This window comes from Protopterus annectens, chromosome 11.part0 (genome assembly GCF_019279795.1).
Source record: "Protopterus annectens isolate FY-2018-M chromosome 11.part0, PAN1.0, whole genome shotgun sequence".
Classification (NCBI taxonomy): domain Eukaryota; kingdom Metazoa; phylum Chordata; order Ceratodontiformes; family Protopteridae; genus Protopterus; species Protopterus annectens.
This window is the reverse complement of record NC_056745.1, coordinates 658,981,332-659,005,214: the sequence shown is the minus strand read 5'-3', so window position 1 is coordinate 659,005,214 and position 23,883 is coordinate 658,981,332. Positions and strand designations below refer to the sequence as shown.

At 40.3% G+C, this 23,883-nt stretch overlaps 1 protein-coding gene across 1 annotated transcript in view; it reads left to right on the top strand.

Annotated features, from left to right (window-relative positions):
- DNM1L (dynamin 1 like) overlaps window positions 1–23,883 on the top strand; it is a 1,168,830-nt gene that overhangs the window by 416,302 nt on the left and 728,645 nt on the right. Inside the window, exon 6 of the mRNA XM_044088102.1 lies at window positions 23,045–23,165. Within this exon, the coding sequence (XP_043944037.1) occupies window positions 23,045–23,165 (121 nt within the window). The remainder of the gene's footprint in view (window positions 1–23,044; window positions 23,166–23,883) is intronic.

Sequence of the window (23,883 nt, the reverse complement as noted above, 5' to 3'; positions counted from 1 at the left end):
CACCCGGATCTGCTCTGAGTTACAGCACAATGGCACGAAAATCATAGAACCAACTGATATCACAAATATCCTGAATGATAGGTTCAGTGCTAACTTTACCCCTCTCTCACCCCCTAAAGGGCCCATAGCTATACCGGAAGATTGCAGAGCCCCTGCAATCACAACTGCACAAGTAAAGACTGCACTCTCGAAAGCCAAAAACACTGCATCCATGGGACCAGACAACATCCCAGGCTGCGTTCTACACAAACTACAGAACAAACTGGCTCCACACCTAAGCACCATGTTCAGTCATAGCCTCACATCAGGCTTTGTACCCACTGAATGGTGCACAGCAATAGTTATACCACTCCACAAAGGGGGAGCCACCACGGACCCCGGGAACTATTGCCCTATTAGCCTGATGAGCCTGGTCTGCAAGGCCATGAAACTCATAAACAAAGACATTGGTAACCTCCAAACTCTGGACCCCACCCAGTTCGGGTTTGTGAAGGACAGATCATTCCTCCTGAACCTGATCGACTTCTTTGAAACAGTCACCAAAGCCGTAGATGAGGGCAAGGCAGTTCACACAGGCTATCTTGACCTTGCCAAGGCTTTCAACACCATCCCCCATTCTGGAATTATAGATAAAATCACTAAACTGGGTGTAAATCCTTACATCACAAGATGGGTCGCCAACTGGGTCACTGACAGAACCCGCACTGTAAAAGTTGCAGACTCCAAATCTGACTTAAAACCAGTGACAAGTGGAGTGCCACAGGGTTCAGTCCTGGGTCCTCTTCTGTTTGGTATCTACTTCTGTGAAGTATGGGCCAACACAGAGGGCCTCTGGCTGATGAAGTTTGCAGATGACTGCAAATTAGGTGCCATAGTCAAGTCCCCTAAAGACGTGGACATCCTGCAGAAGGGCTTCACTGAGACAGAAGCCTGGTGTCAGAGCCATGGCCTCAAGCTCAACGCCAAAAAGTGCATTGTCATCCCCTTTGGAAAAAAACTCTGTACCCATGAACTACCACATAGGTGGCAGTCCACTTAAAGACGAGGGTCTGATAAAGAGACCTTGGGACTCAGGTAGACAGTAGTCTCTCCTTTGATAATCACATTGCCACAGTAGTCAGGAAATTCTTCTACATGGCACACCTCATCACGAAAGGGTTCTCATCCAGAAAAAAGAGGTCATTGTTCCCCTTTACTCTGCTCTCATTAGACCCATTATTGAGTACAATGCCCCTTTTGGAATGTACCTCTCAAGACATCTTCAGCAGCTAGAAAGGCCTCAGAAGTACCTCACAAAGAGGATTGTGGGACTCAAACAGATCCCTTACGCTGACCATCTCAAAAAACTCCATCTTTACTCCGTAGCATATCGCCTACTCCGAGGTGATCTCTGTTTAACATACAAAGCTATGTCAAACCCATAGCTGTTGGACATGTTACAACATAAGAAATCCCAATCCCTCCAAGATACATGCTCTAGGGGCTCTAAACCTTGTCACCACAATAAACAGAACATGCTGGAGGGATAGATTCCTGTCCCAGAGACTTCCCATACTCTGGAACTGTCTATGTCAAGCAGAGTTCCTCATTAGCACTCTTCAAGAAAAATCTTGATGAGTGGACGGGAAATAGGAAATTTACCCCGGGATCACTTCTGTGGCTCTGCACGACAGGGGCACAGGAAAATAACTTTCTTGGGTGGCGAAAGCCAGGGAACCTTGCTGGCTAGGCTTTCATAGGCCCTTGGGCCGATAGCCTATTACCTACCTATGAACCTATAGCCTATTACCTACCTATGAACCTATATTATAAATGGCTACACAATTGCCTTCTTACATTTTTTCTAACAACTTTTTACCACAACTTAAGACTTTTAACTTCTTCTGTTTTGATATGTACAACATAACATCACTGCCAGTTATTACATTTTTTATCTCAGTCTCCTTATCTCAATTATTTCCTTTAAATCACAACTTTATTTAAATATGTTATCTCCTACAATAGCTTCTTACAAGAGGTGTATGTGGGTATGTATTTTTACTATGCCATGTGTGTAGTTGTGCCCTGTCTCCTTGCATGAAAGGACGCTAGTACTACCAAAGGTGGTGCCCATACCATTAAATACAAAACAAAAACACAGGTTAGTCCTTTTGAAGGATATCAATTCAAAGTGCAGATGTAGCCTTTCATTACTGACAGAACAGTTAACACACTTCCATTCATAAAATTGTTGCATTCTCTTTCCAGGAACTTGTTAGAGATGAAGGTAACAGCACTATTTCCATCAACAACACCATCATTTAACAAAAAAAAAAAACTTCCCTAACAAATTATAATAACAGTTATGTGAGATTTACCATCACTGGGGCACATTATTAACTCATTCGGGCAGAAAAGAAAAACAGCTCGCAAGTCAGGAAAGAAGAGTTTGACCTGTAAAAGCAAGGCACTCCTTATATCAAAGAAATAACCTTTGGGAAATGCAACCTGGTTGTAATTTAAGAAGATGCTTGTGATTTCAAAAGTGTAAAAGCAAATGGGGAAATATTTCATCCCTACTTGCTGAGTGCTAAATGTAGACTCACCCTTACACTTTCCTAGGTGCAATGTGCAGGTATGCTGGATCTCACCTAAATGTGGGAGGAAGTGTACTGTCTCCTGCCTGGATGGACATCTGCAGGGGCAGACCATTTAGTGGCATTGTCATAGGTCCCGCTAACTAGCCATGTCAGGACACACCTGGTTGTTTAAGGATGTGCAGCTGTCAGACATAGGGCCCAGCAGGATCATTCCTACACTGGAATTTTGACATATGTGCAGTGTGCAGGTACAGCATTTCATGGTGTACACTCTGTCTCTCGATTGGTGGCTGCTGTGTCACTGCTGGTTGGCTGCAGAGAGATGAATGCACACCTGTGGTTTGCTCTTTGATATCCTATATAATGTAAAGAGAGAGCTGAGTGGAGCGCAGAAGGCATTTGGAGAGCCCATCCTACTGGCAGCTGCATTTAGGTAAGGAATGGGCAAAGTTCTCCCAGTGGCATGGCCTCATGGGGTGACTTTGGAGCACTTCCAAGCAGGATGTGATGAGCCTTGGGTGCATCATAGTCAGTTTTCATGCAGCAGTTTTTGTAAATGAGTAAAAGTAATGTGTTTTTGGGGTAGCAGTATCTGACAAGACAGCTCTAGCTTATACTTTTCTGTGCAAATCTTAATGGTCAGGGAATGTAATAACACACACATACCCAACTGAATCAGCCGTCACTAAAAATAGTAAAAGTAATCAACATAAACTTCTCCTGCCTGCAGCCTAAGTAAAAGAAGCTGCTGTTTGAGTACATAAAGTCTCGCAGACAGTTTCTCTCGCCTGCAGCCGTTAAGTACATAAAGAAGCAAAGTAACAGAAGCTTGAAGCAAAAAAAAGTAATCAACATAAACATCTCCTGCCTGCAGCCTAAGTAAAAGAAGCTGCCGCTTGATACATAAAGTCTCGCAGACAGTTTCTCTCGCCTGCAGCCGTTAAGTACATAAAGAAGCAAAGTAACAGAAGCTTGAAGCAAAAAACAGTAAAGTAATCAACATAAACATCTCCTACCTGCAGCCTAAGTAAAAGAAGCTGCCTTTTAAGTATATAAAGTCTCACATGCAGTTTCTCTCGCCTGCAGCAGTTAAGTACATAAAGAAGCAAAGTAACAGAAGCTTGTCTTGCATGCAGTTTCTCCTGCCTGCAACCACTGTTAAGTAAGTAAGAGACACACACACACGTTTTTCCTGCCTGCAGCTGTTAAATAAGTGAGACACACTGTAAAAGCAATCAAGTTGCAGACACTTTAAGCACAGTTTCTACATTTCTCCTGCCTGCAGCCGTTAACTGCATAAGTAAAAGAAGCTGTCATTCGAGTACTTAAGTAAAAGAAGCTGTGAGACGCACAGTAAAAGTAATCAAGTTATTACATAAACTTTAAACACAGTTTCTCCTGCCTGCAGCCGTTAAGAACATAAATAAGTAAAGAAGCAAAGTAACAGAAGCTTGTCTCGCATGCAGTTTCTCCGGCTTCTAGCCACTGTTAAATAAGTAAAACTGAGACACTATACACAAACAAGTTTCTCTGTTAAATAAGTAAAAAAAGCTGTGAGACACACACACACAGTAAAAGTAATCAACATTAACATTAAACACCGTTTCTCCTGCCTGCAGCCGTTAAGTGCATAAATAAGTAAAAGTAGCTGCCTTTAGTGATGTTTGAGTACATAAATAAGTACCGGAGCTTGTCTCACATGCATTTTCTCCTGCCTGCAGCCGTTAAATACATAAATAAGTAAAAGAAGCTGCCATTTCCTATTTTCACAGACCAGAACAGGTCCCTGCACGTAGGTAAATGCACAGCTCCGAAAAGCAAAGTATAAAAAAAGAAATGAGCCAGCAACTGTAAGCTGTAACGTATATCAAAATATATTTATTAGATTACATAAAAAAGAACAAAAACCTACAGACCAGTTTCGGCTAGAATAATTTCTTAGCATTCATTTGTTCCTTTTAAACAGAAATACAAACTAGTTGCATACCGTGATTGGTTGACTCATAAATATTCATTTAGCCTGGGTGGAAAAAGTCCACCCAGTTTAATTATCCATTTTTTTCTCTTTTGCATCCAATATAGAGTGCCATCCCGCTTTTTTAGATCTGTCACCCAATATTCTATCAATAATTATAAAGTTGAAAGAAGCTGTAGGGTGTTTTGTGGTATGCTTATACAAGGCATTGCTGGTTCTCTTTTGTCTTATGTCACTTAGATGCTCAGAGATCGGCAATCTGAATGGCCTGGAAGTCTGGCCTATGTAAAATGCAGAACAACTGCATGAAGCCAAATATACTAGTCAGTCACTACTGCAGTTGGCAAATAAATCAATATCAAAAACCACACCACAGTTTCTACTAGAGAATTGTTTAGACTTGATGACCTTATTACAATGGCTGCAATGACCACAGGGTATGCATCCAGTCAGTCTGTCCCCCCAGGTTGTTGTTTGAATGCTATCTGTAGAGGAAGTCTTGTGTGGTCATTTGTAATGACTCAAATGTGAACCCAGGTTCTTGCCTTTACGAAATGAAAAGTGACATGTGTCTCCGAGATATTGTGTTATGGTGTTATCAGCCAATAGTATGTTCCAATGTCTCCGTACAATGTCCTTAAGTGCATTAGTGTTCCTGCCATAAGTGATCATAAACCGGATGACATTGCCAGTACCCCGATGCTTCTCCTTAAATTTGAGCAAATCCTCCTGTTGAGATTAGCAACATAGTTGCTTGCTCCTAGAACATAACCCATTCTATAATTCCTGTTTCTAAACCTGTTAACCAAATCGTTGTGAAAATTTTCGAAAGAAGAATCTTGTGAGCAGATACGCCTCATCTTGATAAACTGGGATTTGGGAATGTTCCTAGTGATATGGGGAGGATGAAAGCTGGATGCGTGGAGTAAGGAATTATATTGAGGATATTTACGGAAAACTTCAGTACGTAGTGCATGGTCCTCATTTCTACTAACCTTTTTCCTCCCGGGCCAAATGAATATTTATGAGTCAACCAATCATGGTATGTAACTAATTTGTATTTCTGTTTAAAAGGAACAAATGAATGCTTCTGTTTTCAAAACTGATGAAGGCTAAGAAATTATTCTAGCCGAAACCAGTCTGTTGTTTTTTGTTCTTTTTATGTAATCTAATAAATATATTTTGATATATGTTACAGCTTGCAGTTGCTGGCTCATTTCATATTTTTACCTAGAGGCTGAACTGAAGGAGGACTGGAGCCAAGCTGGGGAAGAAAGATGAGTGCTGAACACAGACTGGTCTGCAGAGTCATCGCACACACCCTGCACGTGATGACGTCAGCAGTATTAAAAAAAACAGGAAATTCGGAAACTAAAGGGGCCATGCGGGAATTCATAGCACCCCAATATTTTGCCCTCAAAAACAGTATTTACCGAGGAATTCGGTACGGTTGGAGAGGTATGCATACATGTCAAGCAGAGCACCACACTGGCCCTTTTCAAGAGAAATCTTGATGAGTGGATGGGAAATAGAAAGTTTACCCCGGGGATCCCTCCAGTAGCTCTACTTGGTAGAGGCACGGGGAACTAATGTCGGGCAGCACAATGCCAGGGCACTTCTATGGGCTAGGCTTGTAAAGGCTCCAGGGCCATTAACTTAGTACATACCTATGAACTTATGAGCTACTATTATGACATCATCAATCAGATGGGAACACGGAACTGTGTAGATGTGCCTTATTTCTGCAGTCATTTATGTTCAGAATACTGAAGGCCAGGCTTGACCCACCGCAATGAGGTTTACCTTTCTTGACTTACAGTCCAGCCAGTAGGCATTAAGCTAGTCATTTGAAACTGGGGGGTGGTCAGATGTAGCACAGAGTTGGTGATCCTCCTCATTTAGAGGAGTCCAACTGCTCAAAATGTTTAAAAAATTGTGGTGTAAATAATGTGTGTAGCAGTGATAAAAAGCTTATTGGAAATAATGTTTGCAACAGTGTTATACAGAGTTAATTATAAGCAGGGTGATGTTTCCTTAGTGCTTTTGTTGAGTTGTACTTGTTTCTTTAAGAGAAGAAAGACATCTGTTTGTATTATTTTGTTTAAGTAGCTAGTGAATGTAATATTAAAGAATGCTAAAGAAGCCCAACTAGAGAGTGTTTGCTCTTGATGAAGGACATGTACCAAGAGCAGTGATGCTGGGGGGGGGGGGGGGATCAGCCACCATGAAGGAATACCTAGAAGGAGAAACTGGAAATCATTTCCAGTCAAGGAATCCAAAGGGATCTACCAGCAGAAACTGTTTCCCAGAAGTATAACACAGAGTATAAGACTAAACTAAAGGTACTGGCAGTGCTTTTGATTGAAACTCAAGACTGTTTATGGGTGGAAAAACATGCATTTAATTTTATCTCTGTATAATAAAGTTAATTTTTTATAGGTCTGATGGCCTGCCTCAACTGCTTTAATCTTCCACAATATGTATGCACACACATATATATCTCAAATATAACAATGGAAAACTAACCTTTTGTAAAAGTGTACAGCTGTTGAAATACTAACTGTTGAAATCACAGCGTCAAAGCACCTAAACATTTATCTATAAATGATCGAAAAAATTTTTGCAAGGGGCAAGCTATGCTGGATTCCCTGTGTGGGGAGCAGTGCCATTCACATCCCCTACTACTTAATATATACTAACCCCGAGATCGCAGTACAGTGGGGAAATGGCATATTCCCCAATCCCCACTGTGAAATGATCTCTCTCTCTACAAATGCCTGGACTTTTCCATTAGTTGTTTTTTAACCAGCTGGAGTAGCTAAAACAGCACTTATGAAACACACACATTGACGAAAGACTGTGGTCCCATATTTATTTAATATGTAATATTTCTTTCTTTCTAGTGAAAATCATTTACAGACCCAAATGTCACTGTCCTTATTGTCAACCAGAAAATTTCAAAAACACAGATGTTGACAAGGTACTATGTACACGCCAAGCACTTACCTGAGTGCATGCAAAATTAAAATTAATTTAAAAAAAAAAACTTTTTGCAGGGTGGCAAGCCTCCCTGCACTGCCACACCCCCTTGCTAATTATGTATATACAAATTCTGAGATCACATAATATCGAGTAAAGAGCATATTCCCTAACCTCTAATATTGTGTGATCTGACACAGTTCTTGACCATAGGTTCATATATTAGTACTAGGCTAACGCACCTGTGGGCCATTTTAAACCTAGCCAGTTACCCCATGTGAGAATTGAACCCTGCATCTTGTGTCTGTAAGGTCAACACCTCAACCATTATGCCAACCCCCCCATTTCCTTCGTCAACTAAATTGTGTCGATTAAACAGATATTAACCAAACATAGGTTCAACCATATTCAGTTCTCATTTTATATATATACATATATGTATATATATGTATGTATATATATATATATATATATATATATATATATATATATATATATATATATATTTATTTGTATGTAATTTATATACATTTTCTTCTTCTTCTTTCGCCTTTTCCCAGTTTAGGGGTCGCCACAGCGGATCACCTGTCCGCTCATGATTGGCAGTGGAGTTTTATGGTGTTGAGTTGCCAGCCCAGTGCCCAACCTTCCACAGAAGGCACGCACATGCAAACACTCATGCCTAGGGCCAATTTAGAGTGTCAAATCCACCTACAGCATGTCTTTGGGATGTGGGAGGAAACCGGAGCACCCGGAGGAAACCCACGCGACCACAGGGAGGACATTCAGACTCCACACAGAAGGCACCCCAGCCGAGGATTGAACCGGAGAGTCTCTTGCTGTGAGGTGGCAACGCTAACCGCTGCACCACCGTGCCCACCCAATATATATATATACATTTTTTATATATATAATATATATATATCTATATCTCTATATATACACACACACATATGTGTGTGTGTGTGTGTGTGTGTGTGTGTGTGGACGCTCACATAATATCCTGGAATTCATTAATTCCAATGACCTGGACCAGCTCATTCTTACCCACACTAGAGGTACCAACATCCTTGACCTGGTCATTACTAACATGGGCGACCGTTTCCCTAGACCAATAGTCAACTCCTCCCTGTTTAGATCCAACCACAAACTAATCACCTTGGAAATCCACACCCCCCCCACCACCACCACCGCAAAGGTAACCACCATGAAAACCTTCTCCAAAGCTAACTTTGGGCTCCTAAAAACAGAGGTGGCTAACTTCACAGCACCCATGCAATTGGAGAACAGCTGCATGACCGCAGAATCATACACTAATGCCCTGTACAAACACATATACAAATGCATGGCTCTCACCATGCCCAATAGAACCAAGATGCTCTCCTCCAAAAAAAAGAAGCTAATCTGGTGGTCCCCTATCATAAACAAACTCTGCAACAGAAGGATGAAACTGATGCAGAATAAGCTGAAGTCCCAAGACTGGAAAATCTCCCTTATCAGCCTCAACAAAAAGGTGAGATCCCTCATCAAATCCTCTAAAGCTAGCTATGAAAACAGAATTGCAGTAGGTAGTAAAGACAACCACAAGGCCCTCTATAGTTATTTAAAGAATCTCCATGGCAATACCCAGATTTTCTCGGAGCTATTGCACAATGGCACCTCCTACACTGAGCCAACAGATATTGCCAGTATACTGGCCGACAGTTTCAGTGCCAACTTTACCCCCCTCTCCCCCACCAAAGGACCAATCACAAAAACCAGTAGATTGCCAGGCACCCAGTATTACTGCTGCACAGGTTAAAACAGCACTGTCCAAGGCCAAGAATACAGCTTCTATGAGACCAGACAATATCCCTGGCTGTGTTCTACATGAACAACAGAGTGAACTGGCACCTCACCTATGTGCCCTGTTCATTTACATCCTCACCTCAGGCTTTGTCCCTACCGAATAGTGCACTGCTACAGTTATTCCTCTCTACAAAGGAGGACTGACTACAGACCCTGGGAACTATCGCCCCATTAGCCTGACGAGTCAGATATGCAAAACTATGGAACGCATCATTATGGACCTAATAAACAAGGATGGAGGGAATCTCCAAACTCTGGATCCCACACAGTTTGGTTTTGTGAAGGGTAGATCATGCCTGCTCAACTTGGTCGACTTCTTTGAGTCAGTCACCAGAGCTCTGGATAAAGGCAAGGTGGTTCATACAGCCTACCTTGATCTGGCCAGGGCATGTGATACCATTCCCCACTCAGGAATCATAAAAAAACTCACTATTCTAGGCATCAACCCCTATATCATTAGATGGGTTGCAAACTGGCTCACAGATAGAACCCACAGTGTGAAAGTAGCTGACTCCAAGTCAGACTGCTGACCAGTCACGAGTGGAGTCCCACAGGGTTCGGCCCTGAGTCCTCTCCTGTTTGGTGTCTACTTCTCTGAAGTCCAGGCCAACATGAAGGGACTCTGGCTGACAAAGTTCACAGATGATTGCAAGTTGGGTACCATAATTAACTCCCCAAGTGATGATGACATCCTACAGAAAGGCCTCACTGAGACCAACGACTGGTGTCAGAACCATGGCCTTAAGCTCAATGCCAAAACATGTGTCATCATCCCCTTTGGGAAAAACCTGTTTCCCATGAATTACCACATATATGGTAGTCCACTGAACACAGAAGGCATTATAAGAGATCTGGGAACACAGGTTGACAGCAACCTGTCTTTTGACCACCACATTGCTACTGTGGTCAGAAAGTCCTTCTGTGTGGCACATCTCATTACTAAGGGTTTTGCATCCAGGAAGAAAGAGGTCATTGTCTCCCTCTACTCTTCCCTCATTAGGCCAGTTATCAAGTACAATGCCCCATTTGGCATGTACCTAACTAGACACCTGCAACAACTGGAGTGGCCGTAAAAGTACCTCGCAGAGAGGATCCTAGGCCTTAAACACTTGTCCTATATGGACAAACTAAAAAAACTCCAACTATTCTCTGTCTGATATCGCCTACTTAGATGCCATCTCTGCTTGACTTACAAAGCCATGTCTAACCCAGTTCTGTTAGAAATGCTATATCTAAAGAAATCCCAATCCCTCCGCACTACATGTTCCAGAGTCCTCACCCTCATTACCACAATCAACAGAACAAGCTGAAGGGACAGGTTCATAACCCGGAGGCTGCCCATGCTATGGAATAGACTTCCCATATATGTCAAGCGGAGTGCCTCACTGGCCCTCTTCAAGAGAAATCTTGATGAGTGGATGGGAAATAGAAAATTGACCCCGAGGATCACTCCAGTGACTTTGCTCGTCAGAGGCACTAGGAACTAAGGTTGGGTGGAAGGTCCACGGGGTGACTGCTGAATAATTCAATTAAGTAAGGACAGCAGGCAAGGATAGGGGCATTTGGATGATCTAGCACTAAAATTGTTTGTTGGAATTTTAGCTGTGAAAGAACAGTGTTTAGGAAACACAGTTGTGCAAAGTACTGGGGCTTAGTTCCTTTAAGCTGCAATATGTGGGTTTTCAATGTCTGAAGTCAGCTGGTAACTTGTGCTACTTTAAGGCCAATGCAGTTGTAGTACAACAGAAGAGGTTTGGCAAACGAGTCTGCAATACTTTTGTGGAGTGCTGTTGCTGAAAGAAACTTCCAAAGAACAGTTGACTCTGAACCAGGAGCCCTACATGAGGTCCATATTTGTCACTTGAAGAATTGGTGATAGACATTTGGAGGCTGAATAACCAGGGAGATTCTGGTAAAATACTTTTTATTTGTTTTAATAAAGAAAGCACTTTCTTTAAAAGACATTGAGTTACAAAGACTAACTTTGTTGTCCATGAAGACCCTTTGGACTTTACGTTTATGCATTCTTCAAAGAGACTTTCTTTTGAAAGATAAATTTTGGTTTTAAATCAGTTCACCAGAAGGTGCAGTTTCAAAGACTGTAAGAAAAACATTGTACACCTCTGCTTCACACTGCCATTAACACAGCTAAAGAACTGAAACTTGTGTTTTACTGGAAATTTCCTCTTTTCTTCACTTTTATCCTTTTGGCAACGGCAGACCATTTTATGTTGTACCAATAAAAATCCACTTCTGTGAAAAGGCAGGTATAGTTAGTGTGTGATACGTTCACAGTATACATGAGTGTTTGATTTTCTTTGGGATTTGCTACAGTACATCATAGAAAGTGTAGATGTGGTATAAAAATCCACTTCTGTGAAAAGGCAGGTATATTTAGTGGGCGACACGTTCACAGTATACATGAGTGTTTGATTTTCTTTGGGATTTGCTACAGTACATCATAGAAAGTGTAGATGTGGTATAAAAATCCACTTCTGTGAAAAGGCAGGTATATTTAGTGGGCGACACGTTCACAGTATAGATGAGCGTTTGATTTTCTTTGGGATTTGCTACAGTACATCATAGAAAGTGTAGATGTGGTATAAAAATCCACTTCTGTGAAAAGGCAGGTATATTTAGTGGGCGACACGTTCACAGTATACATGAGTGTTTAATTTTCTTTGGGATTTGCTACAGTACATCATAGAAAGTGTAGATGTGGTATAAAAATCCACTTCTGTGAAAAGGCAGGTATATTTAGTGGGCGACACGTTCACAGTATACATGAGTGTTTGATTTTCTTTGGGATTTGCTACAGTACATCATAGAAAGTGTAGATGTGGTATAAAAATCCACTTCTGTGAAAAGGCAGGTATATTTAGTGGGCGACACGTTCACAGTATAGATGAGTGTTTGATTTTCTTTGGGATTTGCTACAGTACATCATAGAAAGTGTAGATGTGGTATAAAAATCCACTTCTGTGAAAAGGCAGGTATATTTAGTGTGTGACACATTGACAGTATACATGAGCATTTGATTTTCTTTGGGATTTGCTACAGTACATCGTAGAAAGTGTAGATGTGGTCCCTTTAGCTACTCGGGTTTTCCTTTTCCTCCATCTTCACCTAGTGCTCCATTTTTATGCTCTGGTAGCATGCTGTTGGACATAGCTCCCACTAGAATGCCTCTGGCCTTTTTCATTGTATTCTTTGCCCCCACAATAAGCCACATAATTGTTTTTATTTACCTTGAACTGAGACTCACTAGAGTCATTTTTCAGTGTTGTTACGTCTTTGAAGACTGCCTTTTTTTTTTTTTTGTAATGGCTCTGCAGTTTGTCAGTGCACCTCTTGAACTGTAGTGGGAGATGTTTCCCTCCTTACTTATCCTTTGATCTAATGTCAGTCATTCTTATTTCACCTTTTGATTTGCTTTTTCAGATCAGCTGCATATAGAGAATCTCTCAGAGTCAGAAGATCACTGTCTCTGCATAGACACATCCCTTTATCCAAACATGTTCTTTTCAAATATGCTACCAGTTTTTCTTATTGGCTAGGTAGCACAGACCCTCTTGTGATGAGTCCATCTAGTCCATTTCCTAGTATGTCAGTGTGCAATGCTTGGTTTTGGCAACCATGCACTCCTTTTCTTCTTAGATGATTGGACTCCTCCTTCTGAATTGGTACAGCTTTCCTCTCACTCTCGTTGGAGTAGAGCTCTGATCTCTTGCCCTCTGGGATGGTCATTTTGGTTTTGAAGAGGACGCCACGCTGCCTCTGAGGCATTCCTTTCTTCCCTGATATACCTCATTGTTCTGTCATTTCCATGTTTAGTTAACAAAATTGGCAGGCGTACCTTATTTTAATTGGAGTCCCAGTCATGTCCTCAAGCTTGTGGCATCTCAGTGTGGCTCCCATTTATAGGCCAGCCCCCTCCTGATTTTAGTCTGTTGCCATTTTCCAAAATATTCTGAGGTCGCAAGTTGTTTCTTCTCTCTTAATGTTCCATTTTATTGTTTCTGACTTCCTTGAATCCACACACATGCACACATTCAGGCTGTATATTGGTTCCCACGCTGGGTCTTTGGTTATTTATTTTGTGTTTTTCATGGTGGGCAGCCTGCATGTGATCACAGCAGTGGCTGCTCTTGATATTTGTCCTTTGTTTCTCTCCTGAATAGCCACATGTTCATAGCTTTGCAGTCTTATCACCATGGCTGCATTGGGTCTCCTTTGCTTTCTTTTTTTGCCAAGCAGAACTGCTGCCTTTTTTTTCATTGTTTTACACTTTTTTTCCTGATTGGACTTGCACTAACTCTTAAGTTGCACTCCCTTTTCCTCATTTCAATCTATTTCTGGCAGAGATATTCCACTTTTCTGTCCCTTCGTGAACTAATATTAACCATTACTGTTAAACCTCTTGGCTCAAGCGTTTAGATCAGATCTGTATACATTTCAGGACTGGAGTCCTCCAAGGTCCTTTTTATCATGTTATGTATTTGTGTTTGAAGTTCGTCTGTCACATTTTTAGTGTGGGTGGTGCTGTCTTCCATTAGATTGTCCAGCTAATCTTTTCCTCATTCATCTCTTCAACACTTAGACTGGACTCTGAATGTTCTTCCAGTTTCACATACATTGATTGGTTATTGGTCCTGTGGCTACCCTCTCAGACCTCCCTCCACTTAGCCAACATTTCTGTAGATCTTTTATGTTGTTGTGTCTTTCGGGTTTTCCCGGTTAGGGGTCGCAACAGCGGAACTCCGGTCCGCTAATGATTGGCAGTTATTTTTTACGTGCCGAGTTGCCAGCCCTGACGCACAACCTTCAACGAAGGTATGCCCATTCACACATGTCTCCACGCAGAAGACGCTCTAGCTGAGAATCAAACCGAACGTCTTACTGTGAGGCGGCAACGCTACCGCAGCACCACCACCGTGGATTCTGTAGATCTTTTATGTAATGTATTATTTTTTTTTAGTGAAATTATTAAAATTACAAAAAAGCTTTTTGTTGTAAAGTTGTCTGAAGAAGGCCTATAAGCAAAAGCACTTGAGATTTTGATGGATAATAAATTGTTCTGCTTCATCTTATACACTTTTTTGTATAGTGTTTACTAAGTGAAAGCCCACTCAGGATTGTGTAACTGGCCTTATTTCTGCAAGTTTTGCCTAGATTGTTGTGGGAGGCTTGAATCCCACCCCTTCTATATATAGCCAGTTAGAAGGTTGCACATATGTGGGGAAGAAGAGATGTCAACATTCAAAGTAACAACATAAAACAGCATTCTGAATCAAAATGTATTTTCCAGTACTTTGAAGTGTGTAGTATATATAGACAGAGTTACACAAAAAAGTCCCATGGTAACTATTTTTATAGTACTAAACCTAAGAGGCCCTGACAAAACAGTACCACCCAATAGAAAACAGTTACAAACTTTACATGATAAAATTATCGTGAGAGTTATGCAAATTAGTCATTAAGGCTATATAAATGTTCCAGTGTACTGGCTTTTAACAACATAGAAACTGTCATGTCTTCATGAATGCATTCAAGCCAGTAGACCATGCTCTACTAGATGTAGATATGTTCTGTTCTTTTTGGGGCTCATTAGCAGAAAAAAAGTTGAGAGTGGAGCACTTTGTCCATTAGCAGTAAGTTGCATATCTCCCATGATGCCTTCTTCAAGGGAAGTTTGTAATTGCTTCTTCACAAGTAGCACCATTTTGCTAGAATCTTTCTGGTTTGGTCTTGTATGCATTTTCTGTGAGTCCTTTTTGTTGCTTGGTTTGGACCTTATCTGAGAAACATCCCTAATATAGTGAACATCAGTCTTTTCATAAGGCAGGTGTTTCAGAGCATAGTTAGATTCTTCTCTTATGCTATACTAACGAGACAGAAAATGAGGCAAAACTTGTTTTCATCATTTTCCATGGTCACAATGTCTTTGGAGCATGTGACTGTCTTGCTAACTTCACTGGCCATACCAAAAGTTTCACTAATGTCTTTATTGATGTGGTGAAGACCAGTTTTAGATCTTACAAGAGGAAAAAAACGTTCATACCAAACAATTCAGTATTTTCTTTCTACCAACTGTCTGTTTCCCCATGGAATCTCTTTCTAATTGCCCTGGTTATTAAGGATGCCTACCCACACATCTCTGATCAGAGGCTAGATAGGTATCTTATGTTTTCAAGTAGAGGGCGGGTTCCCAGCTGGAAGATTGCTTGGTGCAAGAAGCCTTACAGAAAGAACTCCTGGAAACTTCAAGTAACACTGCCAGCTGCTTACAGAACCAGTGTGTCTTACTGAAACCTCAAAAGTGAAGCTTTGCCAATCTTCCTCCAAAACCTTCCTGGGAGCAGTCGTAGACACAATGAAGTACAAGGTGTGACTCTGTCAGGACAGGACAGCATTAATGAAACATTTTCTGTGCATTTCTAGCAACTCCCCCAACAGCCCAGTCCTTCCCAAGGGAACATAGTTAGTGGCAGTGCCCATCCTAATAGCATCTCATGCATAATTTCACAAAAAGAAAATCCAGTGATATATATAGAGTGTTTGTGGGACCAACCTTGTAAGTAGGTCAGAAGAAATTCCTGGGTTTGGACCATGTCATATTGTCTTCGGCGTGCATCTCCCCCTTACTGCTCCATTCCACAACTATAAACAGACTATAAACTTCAGATTTTACTTAGGAAGTGGGCATAAGCTGTATCAGGATGCAGGAAATGTGGTCAAGAGTGTTGAAGACACACATAAAATGGGTGTGCCTTTAAGCATTCATCCAAGTTTTTCTTCCATTAATGTCCAAGGTAGTAATAGACAACACCATAGTGATGTTACTTCTGCAAGTACAGGGGCACATAACCCTATCCTACTACACACTGTCAATAAAAGCCCAAGAATTGGCCTGTAGCATGAGTATGCACTTCACATCAGTGTACTTTCCAGGCAACCAGAGGGTCTTGACAGATCAGCTGAGAAACAACTTAAGTGCTGAACATGATTTGAAGCTAGGCAGAAGGCTGTTCTTTAAAAGCATGAGATGATGGTAAATCCCACTGCTGGAACTTTTTGCATGCAGTGAGAATCACAAAGTAACCTCCAGAGAAACCCAATCATTTACTCCCTTCTCTTTGCAGTGGAATCAGGGCTTGCTGCATACTGTTTTTTTTTTAACCAGGTTAATCCTACTAAGCAGTACTCATTTGGAGGGGACCCAAGGGAATAGTCATCGGAGTACAGTTGAACACATTACAGTTAATAATTTTACAATGTGTATGGTTCAACACAGATTAAAGGGTAGAGACATGCAGAGATTCCAGATTAGACATTATCAATAGTAATCATAAAAATAACAAGACTAGTGAAATGAAAATTGCACAGCCTAAGTCCATATCAGTAGTAAGCAGTACACTTGATCATAACATGCAGAGATTCCAGGCCAGGTTGAAGAAAAATAGCTTTGAAAGAGAATACTAAATCCACAAAATGTATACATACACAACATTAGTGAAATAGGCAATGGCAGATTCTTAAAAGGGGTTAAACTTTCAATTGGGAAAATGGTTATGTACATTCATAAATATTTAACAAAAGGATTCGACTACTTGAGAGCTGGTTACTAGTTAGGTTCCAGAAAGGAAAATCGCTATGGATTAAAGAGATCTGCTGGATATACATATTTAAATAAATATATACAATGGAAATGCAGGTATTGGAAGAAGAGCAATTTAGGATTGCATTTAGAAAGGATAAATAAGCAAGTGTCAAGTAGCAGAGTGTTTGTTGTAATAAAGAGAGAAAAATAAGGGAAACATTGATAGACTGAGTAAACTGCCAGAAGTTTTACTTAAGAGATGGAGAAAGGTAGGTTGATTTGTTTCCCTTTTATCAGTGCACAACGTATTTAGATGCAACAGGCTCCCCACGGATCCTCGAACCAATGCCGTGTGGGGAGTCCTCCTCAGATACCTGCAACTGCCGTCAAGGGGAGAGGACACTGGTGTATACCCTCAGGGGTGGCCCTGCCCAGCCGGAGGGGAGGGGCATAGCATCCCCCCACCAGGACGGCACCATCTCCTGTGTGAGGAGTCGGTCACCTCCGGGGGGCACAGTGGACCACAGTGCTAGGCTGGGTGCCCCCTCCACAGCCGTCCCCTCGGGGTGGCTGAGGAGCACCCGCACCTTCCGGTGTTCAGACGGGACTCCCTCCCACTGCTGGGAGGTGAGGGAGATGGACGCCACCCCGCCACTCGCTCCCCCTTTCCCTTCCCCCAGGAATCATTGGCTCGGCCCTGCCAGCCTTCGCCAGGGCAAGTAGAGAGAGAGCGAGAGGGTTGGAGCGGCAGAGCAAGGAGAGGTGGTACCTGTGGTGTTTCTAATAACAGGTCTATCTCAAAAGCCAGCCCATTCATGTAGACATTGATTTATTTACAGAAGATATAAAAAAATAAGCACGCTCTCCCTACATACTCTGGGTGGGGAGCCAATGGTAATAAAACATGGTTCCTATAGTCACATTCTAGTATTATGACAAGAACATGTTGCATCCATCAAGCAACAACACACTTCTTTAAAGACAACTTGGCGACTGTTCCTTTCTGGATCTGTTTCTTCTTCTCTTTTAATCCAGCTCTCCTCTCTTAGCAAGCGCCATGCTCCAAACTGTTTCTCTCTTGAAGCATCCCCTAAGCTCCAGCAGTACCTCTGTTTAGTCCTAGGCTGATACTGTCTGTCTGTCCATGTGACTCCATCATGAGGGACTTCCTGTTTTTTTAAAGAGCAAGTTGTGAGGAGTGATTCTTTAGGACACTGGCTCTGACTCTATTTTGAATAGTACTGTCTCCATCTCCACTTGAAATTAGTATTGCACATGTGGGTAAATATTACTGTATAGCTATATATATATAATGTTAATAGAGAGTCAGTTGCAGTGGAGGCACCAGTCTTAGAAAACAGTGCTGTCTGTTATAGAAAAGAACTTTAAAATTTTTTTTTTCTGAAATAAAAGTCTTAAAGCTAGAAAAACCCTTTCTGGCAGTTGTTGCGTCTTTCGGCTTATCCCGGTTAGGGGTCACCACAGCGGAACTCCAGTCCGCTAATGTTTGGTAGTGGATTTTTACGTGCCGAGTTACCAGCCCTGTCGCACAACCTTCAACGAAGGCATGCCCATTCACTCATGCCTCCACACAGAAGACGCTGTAGCTGAGAATCGAACAGGACAACGTCTTGCTGTGAGGTGACAACGCTACAGCAGCACCACTACCAAACCCTTTCTGGCAGTACTTTCAAATTATACCCTTATTAATGGGTTACAATCTCTTTTAGTGAATGCCTATGTCTATTAATAGTTTAGAGCTTCTTTAACAGGAACAACGTCCAGCTTCCTCCTGGTGTCTTCTTCCAGTTCACAGCTGCTGCTTCAGACATAAAATCTCCTAAACAAGGGCTGTCTTCTGCCTTCCTTTTTTGCAACTTTAATTTGCAGATGGCATTGATCTGTCGTGAGATTAGGGAACAGGTTGAGGAGACCCTGGAGAGGTGGAGATATGCTCTAGAGAGGAGAAGAATGAAGGTCAGCAGGACTAAGACAGAATATATGTGTGTGAATAACAGGGAGGATAGAGGAATGGTGAGGATGCAGGAAGTAGAACTGGAGAAGGTGGATGAGTTTAAATACTTGGGATCAACATTTCAGAGTAATGGTGAGTGTGGAAGAGAGGTGAAGAAGAGAGTACAGGCAGGGTGGAGTTGGTGGAGAGGTGTGTCAGGAGTGATTTGTGACAGACGAGTACCAGCAAGAGTGAAAGGGAAGGTCTACAAGAGAGAGGGGTAGTGAGACCAGCTATGTTATGTGGGTTGGAGACGGTGACATTGATGAAAAGACAGGAGTCAGATATGGAGGTGGCAGTTAAATATGTTAATATTTACAGTGGGTTTTACGAGGATGGACAGGATTAAGAATCAGTATATTAGAGGGTCCGCTCAGGTTGGATGGTTTGGAGACAAAGTCAGAGAGGCAAGATTGCATTGGTTTGGACATGTGCTGAGGAGGGATGCTAGTTTTATTAGGAGAAGGATGCTAAGGGTGGAGCTGCTGGGTAAGAGGAAAAGAGGAAGGCCCAAGATAAGGTTTATGAATGTGGTGAGAGAAGACATGCTGGCGGTTGGTGTGTCAGAGTAAGATGCAGAGGACTGGAAGAAATGAAAACAGATGATCCACTGTGGCGACCCCTAACAGGAACAACCGAAAGAAAAAGACTTGTGTCATTTAAAAGAAACTGCTCTTACTAATACAGAAAATTTCCTCCTGCTCTTAAAAAAACATTTACAACTAATTTAAAGAAACATTCCAACTTAAAACAACAGTGTTCATTTATACCACATTCACTGTAAATTTACATCAGTAGATGCACACTTTTTCTGTTGTATGTCATGATGTGGCAAGATTTGCCTTGCTGATTATAGCAATTGCATGTAAATACACCCATACTGTGTGTGTGTGTGTGTGTGTGTGTGTGTGTGTGTGTGTGTGTGTGTGTGTGTGTGTATATATATATATATATATATATATATATATATATATATATATATAGTTTCACTTCATAATCTCAAAATGCTGAAATCTCGAATTTCAGCATTTCGAGAATATAAAGCCGAATTTCAAAGTGTGGAAAGTGCATAATCGCAAATTCGAATATCTCGAATTCGCGGTTATGGCTTTACATTACATGACGTGCGATGTTTACGTTGGATGCAGTTTGATGTGGTGTATGGATTTGCATAGAGTGTAAGGTAAGTGTTTTTTAAGGGATTTGGGTGGGAGTTTGAGTATGTTTTAGATTAGTTGTATGTGTGGGTTACAGTTGTAATTGTTGGATGTGTAGGTATTTGCGTGTTTGGTGGTTTTTTTTTTTGTGTTTATTTGTTTTGTGGTGTGGGTGTTGTGGTTCGTGTGTGGTGTATGCTGTGTGTTCGGGTTTATGGTTTCGGGTTTGGCTTTATGGTCTCGAAATGCTGAAATTCGAGATTTCATCATTTCGAGATTATAAAGTGAAACCATATATATATATATATATATATATATATATATATATATATATATATATATACGCACACAGAGTACATGTGCTTGTTTGTCTATTTGTCTGTGTGTCTTAACAAGGTGTCTTGTGTGTACAGTGCTGGCGGAAACGCAAACTGCCCTACTATAGTACCCTAGTGGTTTCTGTCATGTTGTGTATCTGTTTAACTTCTGTAACTCAGTTTCACTAAACCTGTTAAGCTGCATGCACTTTAGTGGTCTCTGAAGTGCATTAACACTGCTATTTGTGCTGTGTGGCTCATTTACATGTGTACTATGCATCATCTGCCATTTTGTTGTAAAGGTATGTATTGCTCCTGCTATAGTACTACACAGATGTCTCTTATTAGGGGCTTGTCCATTTCCTTGCTCTGACTCTATGAAGTGTAGAGGATATCTTGGAATCTTGCCCTTATGTTTATGTAATGATGGTATCCACTTTGTCAAGTAGACCATTCATTTGGTTATTTCTCTTATGCAATAATGCAACTGCTGTAATGAGTGTGGTCTTCAATTTTGGTGTAAAGGTGTATAGAACTCAATATTTTTTTTTAATTGTTTTGTCTTAACTTCTCTGATATACATGCATTTGCTTCACTGTTTTCTGTCCCATTATTATATGACTATATTTATATATTTACATGTTTATATTTATTTATTTATTTATTTATTTATGTATTTATATATTTGTATATTTATATACTCATATACTTATTAGCTATTTATAAATTGCATTTCATTTTATTAAATATCAATGCAATAGAAGTGATTTTATGAGAAGTTTTCGGTGATTAGAGAACCAGGACAAACATGATTTTATAAATGCACTTTATTGTAAATGAATATGCCTATATCTTAAAATCATTGTTTTACAAATTTTATTATTTTATGCATATTCTCTGGTTAAATGAACTAATGCTTTGTATCATGTCAGCACTATAACTTTAAGAGAGTTCCATATGGAATGGGTCATCACGATTAAAATTACTGTTAATTGATTAATTGAATAATTTATTGAATCATCTTGGGCTATGCCTCCCTATAAATAAGCAGTTGTTTTTCATATTAAATTGTCTGAAGAAGCGTATAGTAGTATACGTGAAAGCGCTTACCGTTTTGTCTGTTTTAATTAATAAAAAAGTTTAAGTAACGTGGAGAGTCGGAAGTTTCGTTTTCTTTGAATCTTGCCCTTATGTTTATGTAATGATGGTATCCACTTTGTCAAGTAGACCATTCATTTGGTTATTTCTCTTATGCAATAATGCAACTGCTGTAATGAGTGTGGTCTTCAGTTTTGGTGTAAAGGTGTATAGAACTCAATATTTTTTTTTAATTTTTTTGTCTTAACTTCTCTGATATACATGCATTTGCTTCACTGTTTTCTGTCCCAGCTGTAGTGACTCTTTCAAATTAGAGATGGTAGCTGGAGTGATCTCTAAAGATGGAGCAGAACAACATTATACCTAGTGCTGATGTATAGCTTGTTACACCCCTTAACCCATAATTTTATGCTTCTTCTCCCTTATGATGTGTTCTCTTCTGCTTTTTTTTACCCTGGCTGGTGCATTTTGATTGGGGTGACTCTTTTAGTTGTGGCAAGTTCTAAACTGAAAGCCTGAACAGCTATAGTAGGACTCGATAGCTTATTTGGGGCAGAAATGTCCACGTGAATTATTATCACCATCATAGTGTACATTAACTACTTAACTGCTTCAGTTGCTTGTCCTGTTGATCGTTTCATTTTGTCTGCACATTTTAATCATATCTTTAAAACTTCTATGCTGTAAGATAAAAAGTAAAAACAGAACAAAACTCTAACAAAGCAGAGACTTAGAATACAAAAGCTGTTAATTGATGAGTGTTTCTTATTGGTTGTATGTTTTTATAAGTAGTGATGATTTTTATTGTAGAGTTGTCTGATGAAGCGGTATTAGAACCGTGAAAGTGCTTTCCATTAAACAGCTTTTGTATTCTCAGTGTCTGCCTTGTTAAGAGTTTTGCTCTGTTTTTACTTTTTATTTTATTGTTTCTGAGTGGAACTCTATTATCATGGTATTTTATTTTTCGTTCTATGCTGTAAGAGCATGTTTATTTTAGTTGTAAAACATTCACACAGGAAGAAATAATGAATGACAGGGTGTTTGCAGATGTTCCATATTGTAGGCAGTTTTTTTATTTTAAACAAAACAGATGGCATGTTAGTCTTGCCTGCTATATAAACATTGGCATTCTTTTTGTATTTTGATAACTGATGAAATATTGTTTGACATGAAAGCGTATATATTTGTAAACATTTTTGACTGTTAATAAATGTTGTGGTTTCTGTTCCTGGATTACTTTTGAATATTTAAATGCTTGTCAAGTTTGTAATATATTGTAATTCTAAAAAAATCAGATAAGATTCACTTTATTTTTCACCCTTATTATATGTTGTTTGCATAACCATCTATAACTCTGTAAGGGGGGTCTCTTTATAAATTTCCAAACATCATTCCTTTAAATTATTAAAATAAAACAAAATGTTACTTTGTGTTCATTATTTTCTCCTTCATTTGCAATTTTGTTTATTTTCATCAGGTGTGGAGGAGCTAGGATCTGCTACATATTTCATGAAACCTTTGGTCGTACCTTAGAGTGTGTCGATCCATTAGGTGGCCTTAGTACCATTGACATTCTTACAGCAATTAGGAATGCAACGGTAGGTGTATTTTTGAAATGACATAGAATCCTGCTGTCTCTGTATTCATCGTTATTAATGAGATATGTAAATTAATCAGCTTATGTGCCTGAGTTAAGGTGACACATAATATAGGCTATGTTTAGATTCATAACATACTTAGTAAGCCATATGAGTAGCAGTCAGGACATCTTTATAGAACTTCACAGAAGAAAGCAAGCTGATAAAAAATGAACATTTAAACAATAAGAAATGAATCATAATTAGAGTAATATGGGGGTCATGCATGTGGTTGAAGCAGTACAAGTTTATAATCATATGCAAAATAGTGGACAGTAATGATCAAAGTTAGTTACATATTTTTTATGAGAATATGTTAGCTTCTGAATGCATTATCCAGAAAACATTAGACTGCTAAAAAGTTATTCAGGTTGTAAAGGTTGACTGATGGAGCAGAATAAAACATGTTCATTTTGATGAATTTGTTCCTTCTGCATCCCCTTCTCCCAGAGAATGTCATTGTTTGCCGCTGTACGTCACAGCAAGGCATGGTGTTTTCAAGATTAGGACTCCGCACAGCACATGGAGGTACACAGTGCTGAGCAACTCTCCTTTATTGTTACAAGTTCCCCTGGTATTACTGCCCATTTAAAGGGTTGTGCTTTGCTATCCAATGCCATGAATGGTATCTGATACATGCAAAAACAGCATTGTGCTACCAAGTATACCACCTTTAATA